Below are 16163 nucleotides of genomic sequence, written 5' to 3' on the forward strand. Positions count from 1 at the left end.
ATATTAAGCGTAATTTTGAACATTCATATGAAACATATTGAAGATAATGCTAACTTTGAAATATTCTTATTATTACAAACAAAAAGTACAATGTTTCGAATATTACTATACATGTTACATGTATGTTATATTGCCCACTGAATAGCCTTTGACATTTTCATCTGGAACGCGTTTACGTAAACATGACATCTCAACAAAAAATTAGGATGTATTGAGGGCATTAATTTCCACGATGTTTTTATCAATTTTACAAACTGCCAAAGGTTTATCCTCTGAGTTAGGGTGACAAATGTCCAGTCGTGAAACAGAGTCACCTGCTAGATCGTTATTTATCTTCAGGGGTATGTACCCCAAGACGTTTTGTCCTTGAACGAGCAGTTGTTACTTCATTTAATTTAGTCAACATTCTTGTCCTAAACATATTGCAATGTATATTTTAGTTGTGTAAATCGTTCTAGTGTTATCAATAAATACTGAAACTGAACGAAATGCGACTACTTTCTCATTTGACGGTGTGCCATCTTTTTAGGTTTTTTTCATGTTGTCGCTCAATTATGAATGAATTACATTACGGTAGTTCCGACACAAACACAATTTCTCAAACACACAAGATTTCGCTCAATTAAAAAAGATCCAGGCAAAAACAATTTATATATAAAAAAATAACCGAAATGCATGAATTGTAGATCTCGGACATACTCCAAGATTGGACTTCAGCTTTGTATTGAATCTGACAGATCAATAAAAACAAAAGGTTACTCCGAGATTTTTTTGACCGCTAGAGGCTACATTAAATAGGGCAAAGACGAGTGGTGATGCACGTTGCGCTGACAGTCGACTTGCCTCTTTGCTTCTTCCGGGTGGCGTCGCACACATAGTGACCTGTTGAATTGTATGCCCACACGGGCGTTTGCCTCCCCAACCATGAACTGGTATTCAACACAGTAGATCCAGATCGTAAGCTAGCGGAACGTAGAATGTTGTGACACTCCCTAACACATACCCGTGAGAACCGTTAACAAAGTAACATTAACAATTTCTGAAGATGGCAGACACAGCCAGTAATGTTGTTATCAACAGTTTGTTGTTTTGGGATGAAGCAATAGCATTGTACGATCGGAATGACCTGAATGCTGCTTTGCAGAAAATGTGGGATATCCCCGATCCTTCAGCTAAGATATTTTTTGATATAGGCGTAGTTCACCACGGACTTGGAAATCTTGAAGCCGCCGAAAAGGTAAGAGTTGTCGAGTGTTGGTTGTCGTCCCATATCTCTCAAAGATGTTGATCCGAACATGGGGTAGATTAACACGAACAATCACTGATCAGAGAATCACCTATTACATGGACAATAACCCCAGGGATAGTAACGTTACATCTAATGGCCCATGCCTCACAAAGTTAACTGTATATTATTAGCGAAGGTCACCAGTGGCGATTGGTGCGAGGTACGAGATTGTCCTACTAGGAGTAGTAGTATACGCTATGCAGTTACTATGAAATAAGACTAAATATAAACAGCAACAGTAATATGTCAACGTGATCAAATAAAATCACAATTAAGTTGTATACAATACTATTTTCACAAAGAACGGTTGGCTCGTTCGATTATGTAATAGGCATGGTAAGTACGAAACACACATAATGCAAGTTTGGCATGAGATACAAGTTAGTCACAGACAGTCTACGATGAAACTAAGTTGTGACTGGTCTACGCTTGTCAACATTTGAGTTTCTTCAGCATGCTCTTCATGCCACTATAATCAACGTTTTCTAGTCTTTTGTTTTTCCTTTTGTTGGGGGAGAAGTCTGTCCAAAAATGACACTGGATGTGAATGTTGTCTGATTAGAAGCTAAGCCATCTTTTCATTCATACACAATCCTATAATTAGATTTGGGGGGGGGGGGGGGACTATTGCGATTCAAAGAAAAATTTGGATATATTAATTATCCTCTAAGAGCCACACCCAAAATACAGAATGTTGAGAAGTAGTTTTAACTTCCTTATTTGACTATCAATAGATGCAAAACACAGAGAAAAATATAGATGATGTAATTACTAGTACCTTATCAAAACATTTCAGGTATGCTTCACATTACGTGTTAAAGGGACACAAGCTGAATTTACACATATTTGGGCGAGATTTATGCCATGTATTTTAAAGCCACTCATAATATTCTACATACTTAAGCATAGATAACTATCACTTGTAATTGACTGAACTCAAGCCTGGTATTTAGATATAATATTATATAAATGATCTAATGATGTAATTTTTTATTCATACCCAGAAAATGTATAGGAATCAATACTTTGCAATCAACTGTTTTAACAATGCTGTAATGTCATGGGGGGGGGGGGGGGGGCATGCAGTAACATAATATGTATAATTTGATCAAGATTGAATGTAAATAATTGTCACTTGTGTGAAAGGTTTTGTAAAGACTGCTTGTGTCATATTTTAATGTGTTTATATAGTGTATAACAGTCTTATGTCTGTTCCTGTACTTTTACTTACTACTTTCAGTTCCATTTCCTCTTGACTTCGTGACACCCAGGCAACAATAGCTAAGTACTTTGTTCATAAACATGATTTCTAACTAATTCTTAGAAACAAGAGTGGATGAACTGTATTACTCATCAACCATCATTCAGAGAGTATACATGTAGTTGAAAAGAATGTATACTATGATCGAGCCAAGGTGAACAAAAATATGGAATATATACTCTGGTCATTCTATGTCACGGCAACGTGTGTCTATAATGTAACATTCCAAATTCCATTACATGTGCTTTCCCCAATTTTTATTTGATATTACTGGCGCTGGTATAATTATGTTAAATTCTCCAATCTCTTTAAAATTTCTTCTGGAAAATATACTTGTGACCTAAGGGTTGTCACTCCTAGCACTCTTAGGTTGTCAACTCATAGTGACAAAGGCCCCCTAGGTCACTCATATTTTCCTTGGCTGAACAAAGAAAGATAAAGATGGGGAATAACATCTAATTATCAACAACAAATAATTTACTGTAAAAAAAACCACAGTAATGACAGTATAAAATATTATGTTCCAATGAATTAAGAAATTACAAACAGCTGTTAAAAAAATGAGTATAATTTCTCAGACTACCATTGTTTACGGATATGGGTTTCCTTGTAGCAATAATTAGATTCCTGTTTACTGAGAAATACAGAATATATAGAACATACATGTACATGTATATGGTTTGATTTGATGGCATTTAATGGTGGATAGGGAGACCCTATTTTTTTAAATGTTTGTCATTACTTTTTCATGGTAACTACATGTATTTTTTATTGAATTCCTGGTAACAAGCCCTTTCCCAGCTTCTCTGCAAAATTGACATGAAACCCCCCCCCCCCCCTCACTTGGATAACTTCCATCATGAAAGAAATGCTAGATGCTTGTGAACAAATGTCACGTTGTCACCACCATGACTGTAGATGACATCGACAGTCCAGAAACTTGCTTATTCTTGCCAGAGAGGACATTGTTCTGCAAAATATTAAGGGCGAGTGAAAATAAAAAAATATATATTTTTTTTTGATGATGATGGAGCTGAAAATTTGGGTCGGTCGGGTAATAAGAAACAAAAAAAATAGGGTCACTATTAGAAGAATACAATAATCAATTATCTGCTACTAAGATACATTGTGTGAGATGAAGTCACTTACAAATTTTGTAAATTTTGTTACCTTTCTGCTTGTTTTTTTATTTTATTACATTTGAAATAACATTTTAATCAGGAAATAATGGAACGACATGTTGACAAGTGACCTCCTTAATATGAGTGATTTTATAGAACAAAGACTAAATAGTGTTATACATGTAGACAGAGATGGATTTTACTGGCAAAGTCAGGTGACAGCTTTTCCCTGCATAGCATACAATGTGCAAACTCCCCTACACATACACACGTGTATAGTCTGGTTCCTATACAGTTACTGAAAAAAAAAATGTTACAATTTACACCTCCACTCACAGTATATAGTCAAAGTCGTTAGGTACCTTGAAGCCTTTAAGTTTATTAGTATTACTTTATGTTTATTTTCCAGTCATTTGAGAGTGCAATTATCAAAGACTGCCACCTTGCCATAGGACATTACCAACTGGCCATCACCTACTACAAGTTGAATAAATTTCATAAATCAGAAATTTCTTTCAACTTGGCTCATCAGTGTCTCAGAGGAAAAAACTACATTGACTACAAACAACTTGGTTTGAGATACGTACTCTATGAATGTGAAGTAAGTAAACTTCTATTATCATATATATACCCAGTATCACTTCCAGTGTAATTCAATGGAAAGCATATGTTCATTGAACCCGGGCAATAATTTTCCATGTCACGCCCTGGTACACTTTGCCCAAATGTGGCAATTTGACACTGTTGTTGATATCTGTTTGCTCCGAGGCTGAGTTATCTGGCTTTGTAGTCTACTACTATGCTTTCATCAGTTTGTGTATATCTGTAGAATTTCAAACTTAACAGTAATTGTTTGGGTCAAAAGGTATAATTTGTAAGAGTTCTATCAGTAAACAGAGTTATGGCATCTGGGATCCAGTGATGTTTATACTTTGATAAGTTACCATGCACTAATTACATTGTATGTCTTTGTATAATACTAATATTGTCTCATTCCTGGCCCCTGTGGTGTTTATACTTTGATAAGTTACTAACACTGATTACATTGTATGGCTTTGCATAATACTAATATTCTCTCCTTCCTGGCTCGTGTGGTGTTTTTACTTTGATAAGTTACTAACAGTAACACTAATTATATCGTATGTCTTTGCATGAGGCTGCTATTGTCTCATTCCTGGCCCCTGTGGTGTTTACACTTTGATAAGTTACCATGCACTAATTACATTGTATGTCTTTACATGGGACTTCTATTTTCTCATTCCTGGCCCCTGTGGTATTTATACTTTGATAAGTTACTAACAGTAACACTAATTATATCGTATGTATTTGCATGAGGCTGCTATTGTCTCATTCCTGGCCCCTGTGGTGTTTACACTTTGATAAGTTACCATGCACTAATTACATTGTATGTCTTTGCATGGGACTTCTATTTTCTCATTCCTGGCCCCTGTGGTATTTATACTTTGATAAGTTACTAACAGTAACACTAATTATATCGTATGTCTTTGCATGAGGCTGCTATTGTCTCATTCCTGCCCCCTGTGGTGTTAATACTTTGATAAGTTACATGTACTAACACTAATTACATTGTATATCTTTGCATGAAACTTGTCTCACTCCTTACCACAAGCAGGCAAATGCACCAGTGTTTTTTCTAAGGTTGTATCTCAATGTAGCAGAGTTGATGGATTGTAGTTGTTGCTTATTGTTTCATATAACTTGTTTATTTCAGGTACTTTATAATCTTAGTCTAGTGTACCTTGGTCTGAACGAGAGACAAACAGCCTTACAGACATTAGACAAAGCGCTGACGTCTGCTGAAAGTAATAGAAATCTGAAGGAACAAATCCAAAACTCAAGACAGTCAATACAGGTAAGTGTGTCGGTATGAAAGTTCAGTGGTTGCCTGATACCCATGGAATTTATGGATGAAGTGTTTTTTATTTGTTGACAAACACAATATGCTTTGTATTAGATTCACGATTATAGTGAAAGCCCAGCTCTTACCCTTATGGAGATCAAACCACCACATGCACTTTGGTGTATTACAATATTGAGTTCACTTCACTGATGGTGGGGTAGGGGCTGTTGCTCTACATGGACCTGACAACTATTTTTTCACATCAAAATGTTAATCCTAGTACAAACTTGATGATAATGTAAAGTTTTCAAGAACAAAGTACAAATACATAATTATATGCAGAAATCATTGTACATATGTATCAAAATCTACCCGTTCATCGATCACTTGTGAGACTGTATCTCAGTAATTGCTCATCGTAGGTGTGAGTTTAAATGTCTAACATATTAGATTTGACTTGTAGATGGGCAGAAATGCTGCACTTCTAGAAATACCACAGGAGGCCATATTTAGACCACCTAAGTCCAAGACTGCAAACATTGGAAAGAAGGACTACCTAGGCAAGGCTAAAGTTGTATCATCGGTCACAGAAAAGGATGAAGCGACAGGTTTTATTCCTGTTCCCAAGGTACATGTACATTTTGCTAGTTTGTCATCATAGGGTAACTTTATTGACTAACTGACAGAATAAAGTTGGGAAATACAAGCGATAGCTTTTTAGAATTAAAAATTAATTGAATGGAAAAAATTCACGTAATTTTTTCAAATCATTTTTTTTTCTTACACAGCTGAACTCGGGTTCAGTAGTGCTATAGATATGGTGAAGTGCATGTTTCTATGTGTATGTATGTGTGTGTATGTGTAACAGTATGTGTGTGTGTGTGTGTGTGTGTGTGTGTGTGTGTACGTGTATGTATGTACGTGTGTGTGTCTGTGTGTGTAAACAACTTGATGTTAAAAAAATTGTCAGACTAATTGCAGTAAAACTTGGTGTGGATGCCACACCTAGTCTAAATGATAATTGTAACCACATTAGATATCTTTGAATCCTCAGTATGCAGTTGTACTATGATAGTATTGCCACAAATTTTTTTTCAAAATATGTACCAAAGTTAGAAGTAGAAAAAGTTCAACACACTGAATTCAGTCGTTGCAATGTTTGTTTGTTCATGTCATCCATGGCTTATTCATCCAATCATAGGAGATTCCACCCTCAGATCGAAGTCAGTCTCAGCCAGAAATAAAAACCGCACCACCCACTCGACCACCGCCAACCATATCAGTAGCTCCACCAGCAAGTTTGTCAACGGTTCCACCAACTCGACCTCCACCAAGTCAACCGCTTCCAGATTTACCAACAAACCAACCACCAGCAAACATACCTAGTGCTCCGCCCAATAGACCAACACCAACAATAACAAAATCACCACCAGGTCAACCACTACCAGAGTTACCAAGTGAACCAACAAATAAACCACCAGCAAGCGCTGCTCCAGACAGACCACCACCAACAATATCAAAACCTCCGCCAAGTCAACCACTACCAGAGTTACCAAGCGCTCCAACAAATCAACCACCAGCAAGTGCTGCTCCAGACAGACCACCATCAACAATATCAAAACCTCCGCCAAGTCAACCACTACCTGATTTACCAAAGGTACCACCAAGCCGACCACCACCACCAAATATATCAAACATTCCACCAAACCGACCACCACCACCACCAAGCATATCATTATCTCCTGCAGTCAAATCCATTCCCCCTCCTCCACAGCAACCCCTACCCACCGTACCATCTGCTAACAATGCTGCAGGTCAAAGTTCAAATAAGAACTTAAAGATTACATCACATATCTCACCAAGGGTTTCACCAGCTGCTAGTCCAAGGTCAAGTCCAAAGCTGGCACCAAAACCCAAACCAGTCAAGTCTAATTCATCACTAAATGCAAATAATGATGGAGATAAACAAGTGTTACCACAGCAACCACTTACACCATCCCCACCACCATCATTTCAACAGCCAGAAGATGTAAGTATTTTGGCATTATGATACACTCCATTTTCATTTGCTTTATGTATCACATTTTGTGTGACATGCTTCCCTAGAAATGACTCAAATAGATATTCAATCATTATTTTCTCACTGCAACTTGTACTTTTAAAATCAGTTTTCAATTGACAGGTAAAGTATTTTAAGGAGATAAGTACACCCCCACCCCCATCCATATAAGTACACCCCAACACATACATACATACATACATACATACATACATACATACATACATACATACATACATACATACATATACACACACATACATACATACATACATACATACATGCATGCATGCATGCATGCATGCGTACATACATACATACATACATACATACATACATACATACATACATACATACATACATACATACATGTACACACATACATACATACATACATACATACATACATACATACATACACACACATACACACATACACACACACATACATACATACATACATACATACATACATACATACACACACACACACACATACATACATACATACATACATACATACATACATACATACATACACACACACACAAATGCACTCAAACACTATTTAGAAACTGTTTTTAAAAACATGAAAAAGTAAATGATATGATGATCTCTGGATGGGGGCAAGAGAAGGAGCAATGTAAGTCCTGCAAACCTGGGGTAAATTTTCCAAATTACAGCCCAATGTCACTTTACAAATGACTTAGGTTTTGAGTACAGAGAATGGTGGGGTGGGGGTGGGTGTGGGATGCAATGTAATTCTAGGAAGACACATTCGATTATAGCTCAAACTATATGTCACTAGAATTGAATGAATAAGGTTTTAAGTGTATGTAGTGTTTATATGCTAGTTGTAAAATTCTGTTAATCTTTGATTTTCTCTGTTAATTCATTTCAAAGGGCAAATCTGTGTCAACTACATCATGGCTATCCAACATGGCGGTTGCCACTGTAGGTGCTACAGAGTCAAATAATTGGGTTACCATCAAAGCCCACTACAAGTACACATGTGCAATTAGAGTCAAAACAGGAACACCATACAAGGAATTCAGTGAATTAATCTGTAAAAAATTTGAGAAGCTGCCAAGTGAACTAAATATCTGGTAAGTTAGTGATGTCTGTGTGTTGTGTACAAGTGTGTCAGTGCATTTACTGTTAACCTAGATATTTTTGCTACGACAAGAAAATTTTGCATTTTTGCAGTCTTCATCTTGTTCTCAAACATTAATTTTAACTAATTACCAGACTGGTACAGTTTTTATGTACAGAAAGCATATTAGTGATTACTTTATGTTTGTGTTTTTGTTGTCCAGCAAAATAAGCAAAAATATGTTTTGGCACAAATTTTCAGGTTTACAATATGTATGTATGTAACAAAGGATGTACAATTGAATAGTAGTTGCATTTTGCTGAATTATTTTTTTTTTTTAGTTTTTCTCAAACTAGCAACAGTCTTGTTGATTGATTTTAAAATGATGACAATCAGGTCCAGAGAGATTATAGTTGACCATCTGTGTTCTCTGTTTACTTTGGGGTTTAAATGAGGACAAAGTTGAAGGCTTTACAACCATTACAATTGTTGAATAAAAATGACTATGATCAGAACGTTGTTTTATCAGTGGTGAACAACTTTTTCTTAAGTTGCCAGAGAGTTTTTAAAATGGATTAAAATTCTCTTGTTTTCTCTTTTACTGTGGCTTTATCCAGAATTGAATATCGGTCAAATACACAATTATTAAGAAAGTTACACAACACAGAAATTCATTCAAATACATAGAAGAGAAGAGAAGAGAGAGAAAAAAACCATTACAGAAACAAATAACAACAAACCAGATTGGCGTAAACAAAATCGCTGAGTTGCTCATACTTGTTTTGTTTGTTTGTTTGTTTGTTTGTTTGTTTGTTTGTTTGAGGCAGTCAATAGGTTGTCATGTATTGATCACTTCATTTGAAACTTGTAATATTTTGCCCGTTAATGTATTGCATTGTCATTTTTGTCGACAACATTATTAATTAGGAAACGCTTGAACTGTTGACTTTCTACTATGAGAATTGGTTAAAGTGTCTCCAGATGTAGGCACAAAAAACACTCTGAAATGTTTTTTTTTTTATTTGAATACATTCATGCTAAAAAGAATTTTGTAGGAGACAATGTACTGATGATTGCAATATTTCTAAGTGATTAAATTTTCCCCCGGAGAAAAGAGTTTGTTATTTTGTTCAGAAGTAATTTTCACATACTAATACGCAAACTTATGCATTGTATCTGACATAGACTGTAAGATTCATCATGTCGTTCTGTCCTGATAGGCCTGCTTCTACTGCATTAAGATGATATATGTTGTATGTGTTGTTTCCAGCCTGGATCTCTCATACCGATATGTTAGGGAACCCCATGCGGGTATACCTTGCACACTATATCTGACTATTAAAGTCTGACATATTTTACAGATATTAGCAGAATAGAACAACAATAATGAAAATAAATTCTAAAATAATGTGTTCCAAGAGAAATGAGAATTTCTCATAGTAGAGAGTCAACAGTTCAAGCGTTTGTTTAGATGGCAATCATTTTTGTCCAAGATTTAAGTGATGTCGTAATGGTTGAATGGTTAGAGTGACCAGTTTGAGAATCTACAGGTTGTGTGTTTCATGCCTTACTGCTGATATTTTGCTTATGAATGACTAAAGTTCTTGATGGGCAAGATTTGATCCATGATTGTGCCCAAGTCTACCCAGCTGTATAATTCGGCACCTGGTAGGATAGAGATTGCAATGTGAATGCTTTAATCCTGTGCACTTTATTAATACAAAGACAGCAGTAGATTGTGTGCTTCCTGCAGAGATGAGGAAGCATAAGGGTGTCATTGTGCCACTATAGGTCCATGCTAAGAGTAATATTTGTACGATGCTGTAATGACGACATCTATTGTGGAAGGTGCTGTATACATGTAAATGTATTGAGATATACAATTATGTATATATTATTGTTCTTTACTATTATTTTCATATTTTTGTATCGTTTCCACAATTAGGTTCAGAAAAGAAGACAACTCTGAACTACAGAAAATTGACAGTGAGAAACTCATGAAAGATTTTTGGAACGCTGCAAATTATGGTCGAATTACAGTTTGGTGTTATGAATCGGAGGTACAGAGTTGTGTTTATTTTAGTTTGTTTTTAATTCCAAGTTAGCAGTTTATTCTAAACATCATTTGATGATAAATTGTTAAATGATAATAATATCTAATAATGTCAATATTACCACACTGATATAATTCTTATTAGTACTAGTAAATTTAGTTTTACACTGGTTAGTTTTGTCATTATTTCCTCTTTATTTCATTCATTCATTCATTCATTCATTCTTCATTCATCCTTCCATCCATCCATCCATCCATCCATTCATTCATTCATTCTTCATTCATCCTTTCATCCATTCATTTGTTCATCCATCCATCCATCCATCCATCCATCCATCTTTCCTTCCTTCCATCCATCCATCCATCCAATCCATCCATTCATTCATTCATTCATTTATTCATTCATCTTTCCTTTCATTCATCCATCCATCCATCCATTCATTCATTTTTTCATTCATTCATTCATTCATCCAGCCATCCATCTTTCCTTTCATCCATCCATCCATCCATCCATCCAGCCATTCATTCGTCCGTCCATTCATTCATTCATTTATTCATTCATCCATCCATCCATCCATCCATCCATCCATCTTTCCTTCACTCATTCATTCATTCATTCATTCATTCATTCTAGGGCATACTTGATTCATGTTCATGTTCTACTTGCAATTCACCTGGGTTTGCTTCATACACATTCTTTTATCCATAGAAATATTTATGCAGTGTTGCAGCCAGAGGGGGTTTTTGGGTCATTTGACACACATTTTTTGGACCTGACCCACAATTTTGGAAGTGACGGGTCATAGATGACCCACACTAAAATTGTATGCAAATATGTTTAGCAACATGACCACACCTATAACAACAGCCACATGATTGCATAGATTGCATAGATAACAACAGGGTTGGATAGGTAACTGCAAATATCTAGCATGGATACTGTTATGGGTAAATATTTTTAAAGGCTGTACAGTTGTGCTACAATGCCATTGGCACTTTTTTTATAATGTCCCCAAAAAATTGATAATGACCCACAAAAATGAAAGTCTTGGGACACTATGTCCCACTCTTTCAAAAGGCTGGCTGCAACACTATTTATGATTATATTAAATTTATTAATTTCAAACTTCTTGAAATAGCCCACTCACTGTCTGAAACTAGTCAAACATTGAAACCATTTTTGTAGTGAATTAATTTCTACTGTTCTAAACAAAATTTTACACTATCCTTACGTTAAAATATCCTGGTTCAATGACTCCATATTTCCTTTCTATCTATTTCAGTCTTTTGGTAAAGTTAGGTAGCAGTAAATGAAATCACCAAATATTTGGGACATATGTTTTTCACCCCACCTTAGGTCTCGAACTACAACAGTTCAAGGATGCACCACTTGAAGTTGCCACGGTGTTTGTTACATACTTGAAGATATTCTGTGTAAATTGTGATTTCACTAATCTTCATTTTCTCCATTCATTTAGGTTGAAAAATCATCTGAGTTTCATTCTTTGTATTTTCCAGGTTGAAAAACCGACCAATGTCCCCAGCAAGCAGGTAGTTGCCATGTATGACTTTGACGCTCCCCAGGCAGTGGACCTCAGCTTTAAAGAAGGCAACATTATCAGTGAAGTTATTTCTAGTAAGTAAATGCTGGTCTAGTATTAACGACTGCCCTCAACATAAATGTTGATACTTCTTTTGTTTTGTTTTTACTTATTGATAATTTCTCCATTACAGAAAAAAAAGCTTATTCTCAGTAAGGGGAGATTTTGTCGTGATATAATCTGGCATTTGGATAAAATCTAGTTTGTTATTAATTAAAGTAGTAAATGTAACAACACTGCATAAAATTACACAGGACATGAAAATGTTCAGAGAATTTTTCTGGTACAGTATATCTGTCATAGATTGTTTCTCTGTTGAGATTTGTCTTCACATTCTCACACATATATATTATAATATCATTTTCCTTCTTTTTATCAAATGGCATGATGTAAGCATTGTGACTCATAATGTACATAAAGTAATGAAACAGGTTGAAAGTGTGTTCAGGTAGAATGTGTGTTGGTGACCAATATGCTTTGAAATTAAATTCCCCAAAATATCTCCAAACCATTTAATATGAAATCTTGAATTCATAAATTATGTTTGAAATGTTTTCTTGTTCAACCAAGAAAAACACAAGAGACACTATGGGCCATAATTATCACTTGACGTCGAAGATGAGAATTGACAAAATACTTGGGTTACAAGTATCTGGCGAACAATTTAAAAATACTTGCACAAGAGTAATTTGTGAAAAATTATGAAGCGTAGTGGTGACTTTGAACATTATCTTGTGCAGTGTACAATATACAACATATACATGTCTTTGTAGTCATTAAAGAAAAACCAGTGTCAGAAATCCTATATTTTGTGTTTGAACGTGTTTAACTTAAATTCAGTCTTGTATATGGTATATCGGTAATAATACGATGCCCTCTGTTTCTATTCCAGTTGATGATAACTGGTACCAAGGTCAACTTCATGGTAAAACTGGTCTCTTTCCTAAAACTTATGTCAAAGACCTTGAACTTCCACCACCATCACCACTAGCCCCCGATGTAACGGCTAAACCAGTCCTTCGCAATACAACATCGTCAACAAATCAAGTAACATTACGACAAAAATCGTCAAAAACACAGTCTGCCTCATTTACACAAGAAGAAACGCCAACATCGTTCGGTGCACTAATGCAAGAACTGAAAACAGCAACACAAAGGAGATCACATTACGATACTACGAATACTTAATGACCGTCGTTATTGTAGCAAGTTTTAGTTTCAAGTTTTTCTATTCAAGTCTTAAATTTAGCTTTCCATAGATTTTATTATTTGTTTAAAAAACAGTGCCAGTCAAACATTACAGCTTTCATTCATATGAATAGAACTTTACATTCAGTTATGGGGTCAAAAAACAAAAGTTGACATGCTAGGGTGTCAAATAAAAAATATTGCATACTCTAAGTAAAATTTAACATGTGCTAGATGGTGCAGTATTATATAACTTTACATTGTGTTAGGGGGTCAAATCTAATTGAAAGTTATCATGTGCTAGGGATCAAATCATAGAATATGGTAAAACTTTACATTGTGTTAAGGGGTCAAATTATTAGAATATTACATGTACATTATGTTAAGGGTTCACATTATAGAATATTACATGTATATCGTGTTAAGGGGTCAAATGATAGAATATTGCATGTATATTGTGTTAAGGGGTCAAATGATAGAATATTGCATATGTACATTGAGTTAAGGGGTCAAATGATAGAATATTGTGTGGACATTGAGTTAAGGGGTCAATCCTAGAACATAACAAACAGTAAGACTTGACATTGTATTAGGGAGTCAATCAAATTGCATACTCAAAAGTAAAACTACATTGTGATAGGGATGAACATATGGGATATCCACACTACCCAAAATAGAACTCTACACTTTGCTAGGTGGTCAAAAAATGCTATTTTAATTGGTATGATATTTACTGGTGATGTTTCTAGGGATATATAAAGGGGTCTATATACAGGCGTGTAGAAATGTTCGAAAATCAGGTTACAAAAACATATCTGTATTTTATATTGGTGGTACCATTGTCTGTATTTTATATTGGTGAATACATTTGGTGATATCAATGTCTGCAGGAGTTATAATCATGGTACACTTAATTCAATATAATGATTCCCTTATAAAAACATGGTTAAGGATCATGACATTATTACATCTAGAATTTTGAACCATTTTTAGGGGGTTATTTTGTTAACCAGACTGAAGACAACTACTTTAAAGACAGCATTAAAGTGAACATAAAGTTAACATGCCTCACATGAATGTGACTTAACCACTGTGTGTCTCATAATTTACAATTTATAGAAAATATTAAATTTAATTATTATTATTACATAAAACTGTAGACATATATGATATGGATTATTCCATTAAATAGAAAAACCAAGTTTGTTGATTTCAGTTTTTATTTCAAAATGTCAGTCAGAGTTGGATGTAAGTTAAATTCCATCTGTATATTATGACTACACGTACTTAGACTACTAACTCCCTAATTTCTGTAATTGAGAATCTCATAGTAGTAGTACCTTGATACCTTAATAAATAGCAGTTATTAGTTCCATAGTTGTTTTTATTAGACTGTGACTTAGGTTTGAATCTTAGCTGACTAAGATATATGAAATTAAGTTAGAAATTCAACTTGTGTTTGTACTCATAGGTTTCATTGACACTTATCGTCCTTTCAAAGTACCTTTTAATATTCCAATCAATTTGGTCAGATTTTAATAATTACCATTTGTTTGTGGTCGAATAACTTGATTTATGATATAAATTTGCAATTTTGCTAGTTGAGTTGTAAGACGTGAGTGAGTCAAACATTCATATCAGTTTTCTCATCGCCACTGACTTTTAAGTTTCTCCATTTTTATTTAGGATTCCCCAGTCAATGGTTATATTTGGTGGTCGGAATAAAAAAAAGTAAAATAAATACATTGATTTTTGTTGTGGTTGATATGCAAGGATTAGAAAAATAATTACATTTCTAAGACTCTGCGTTGTTGATTTAAAAGAACTGTCGAATTGATGGGATTATTACGGTATACTCTGCACAATTTACTTTCATTCAGTTTGAACCAATATGTAAAGTTGTCATGATATAATGTGATAGTTTGCCAAAACTATAGATAAAAGTGTCATGTTCTTTTTTAATGTGCTATAGACATTTACCTGTAGAGTTGTGTACATTTTGTTGTTCATCTGGCAAAATAAAGGTAAAAGAAGTGATTTCTACCCCTGTGCCATTCATTTTATTGGTAAAGACTGTTATTTGACGTCAGTTTTTAAAACAGACTCGGCCTAGAGACACTAATGGGATGTCCACCCTTCCATAGACAGTCCTTTCTGTGATACCCATAATTCAATGTCAACCAAACCTGGTACAAATGTCAGACACTATCATAACTATAGGGTACATACATGTACGTGCACACACTTATTATTTTGACCTTGACTATTTTTTGGCCAAATGGTGGCCATATTTGTCGTAAAAATGAATATTTTGAACAATAACTCAAGATATTGAATAAATTGACTCAATTAATGTTTCTACAGCCATATTAATATATTATTAGAGGATAGCATTTAAAAGACTTTGACCTTTGACATTGACTTCTGTCTTCAAGCTAAAACAAGCACAGCTGAAGCTGGTCAACTTTTAGCAATTCAAATAGGGGTGGTATTTGTTTGGCCTGCCTGTGTTTTTCTCCACGTTGGACTCTCTCACAGCCTTGGGAGCATCGCTGGCAGCTGTTTTGTATGTACCAATATCTACTGCATACTTAGCCTACCTGTTGACTTGAGCCTGACTATCCCTACACTATTTTGT

The 16163-nt window shown here is 35.0% G+C and overlaps 1 protein-coding gene across 2 annotated transcripts; it reads left to right on the top strand.

Moving 5' to 3' along the window:
- Positions 1-858: 858 nt before the first annotated feature.
- LOC144440917 (neutrophil cytosol factor 2-like) lies at positions 859-15535 on the top strand. 2 transcript variants are annotated; one of them, XM_078130377.1, is made up of 9 exons: positions 859-1237; positions 4080-4271; positions 5403-5543; positions 5995-6159; positions 6733-7560; positions 8494-8696; positions 10629-10743; positions 12255-12372; positions 13230-15535. In XM_078130377.1, exons 1-9 carry the CDS (start codon positions 1046-1048, stop codon positions 13523-13525), a joined length of 2250 nt encoding a protein of 749 aa, XP_077986503.1. In that variant the 5' UTR covers positions 859-1045; the 3' UTR covers positions 13526-15535. The 2 variants fall into 2 exon arrangements, with proteins under 2 accessions (XP_077986503.1, XP_077986504.1); XM_078130378.1 differs by having other exon boundaries at positions 6733-7188.
- The last annotated feature ends 628 nt before the right edge of the window (positions 15536-16163 follow it).

The sequence above is a fragment of the Glandiceps talaboti genome, chromosome 10 (genome assembly GCF_964340395.1).
Source record: "Glandiceps talaboti chromosome 10, keGlaTala1.1, whole genome shotgun sequence".
In the NCBI taxonomy this organism is placed as follows: domain Eukaryota; kingdom Metazoa; phylum Hemichordata; class Enteropneusta; family Spengelidae; genus Glandiceps; species Glandiceps talaboti.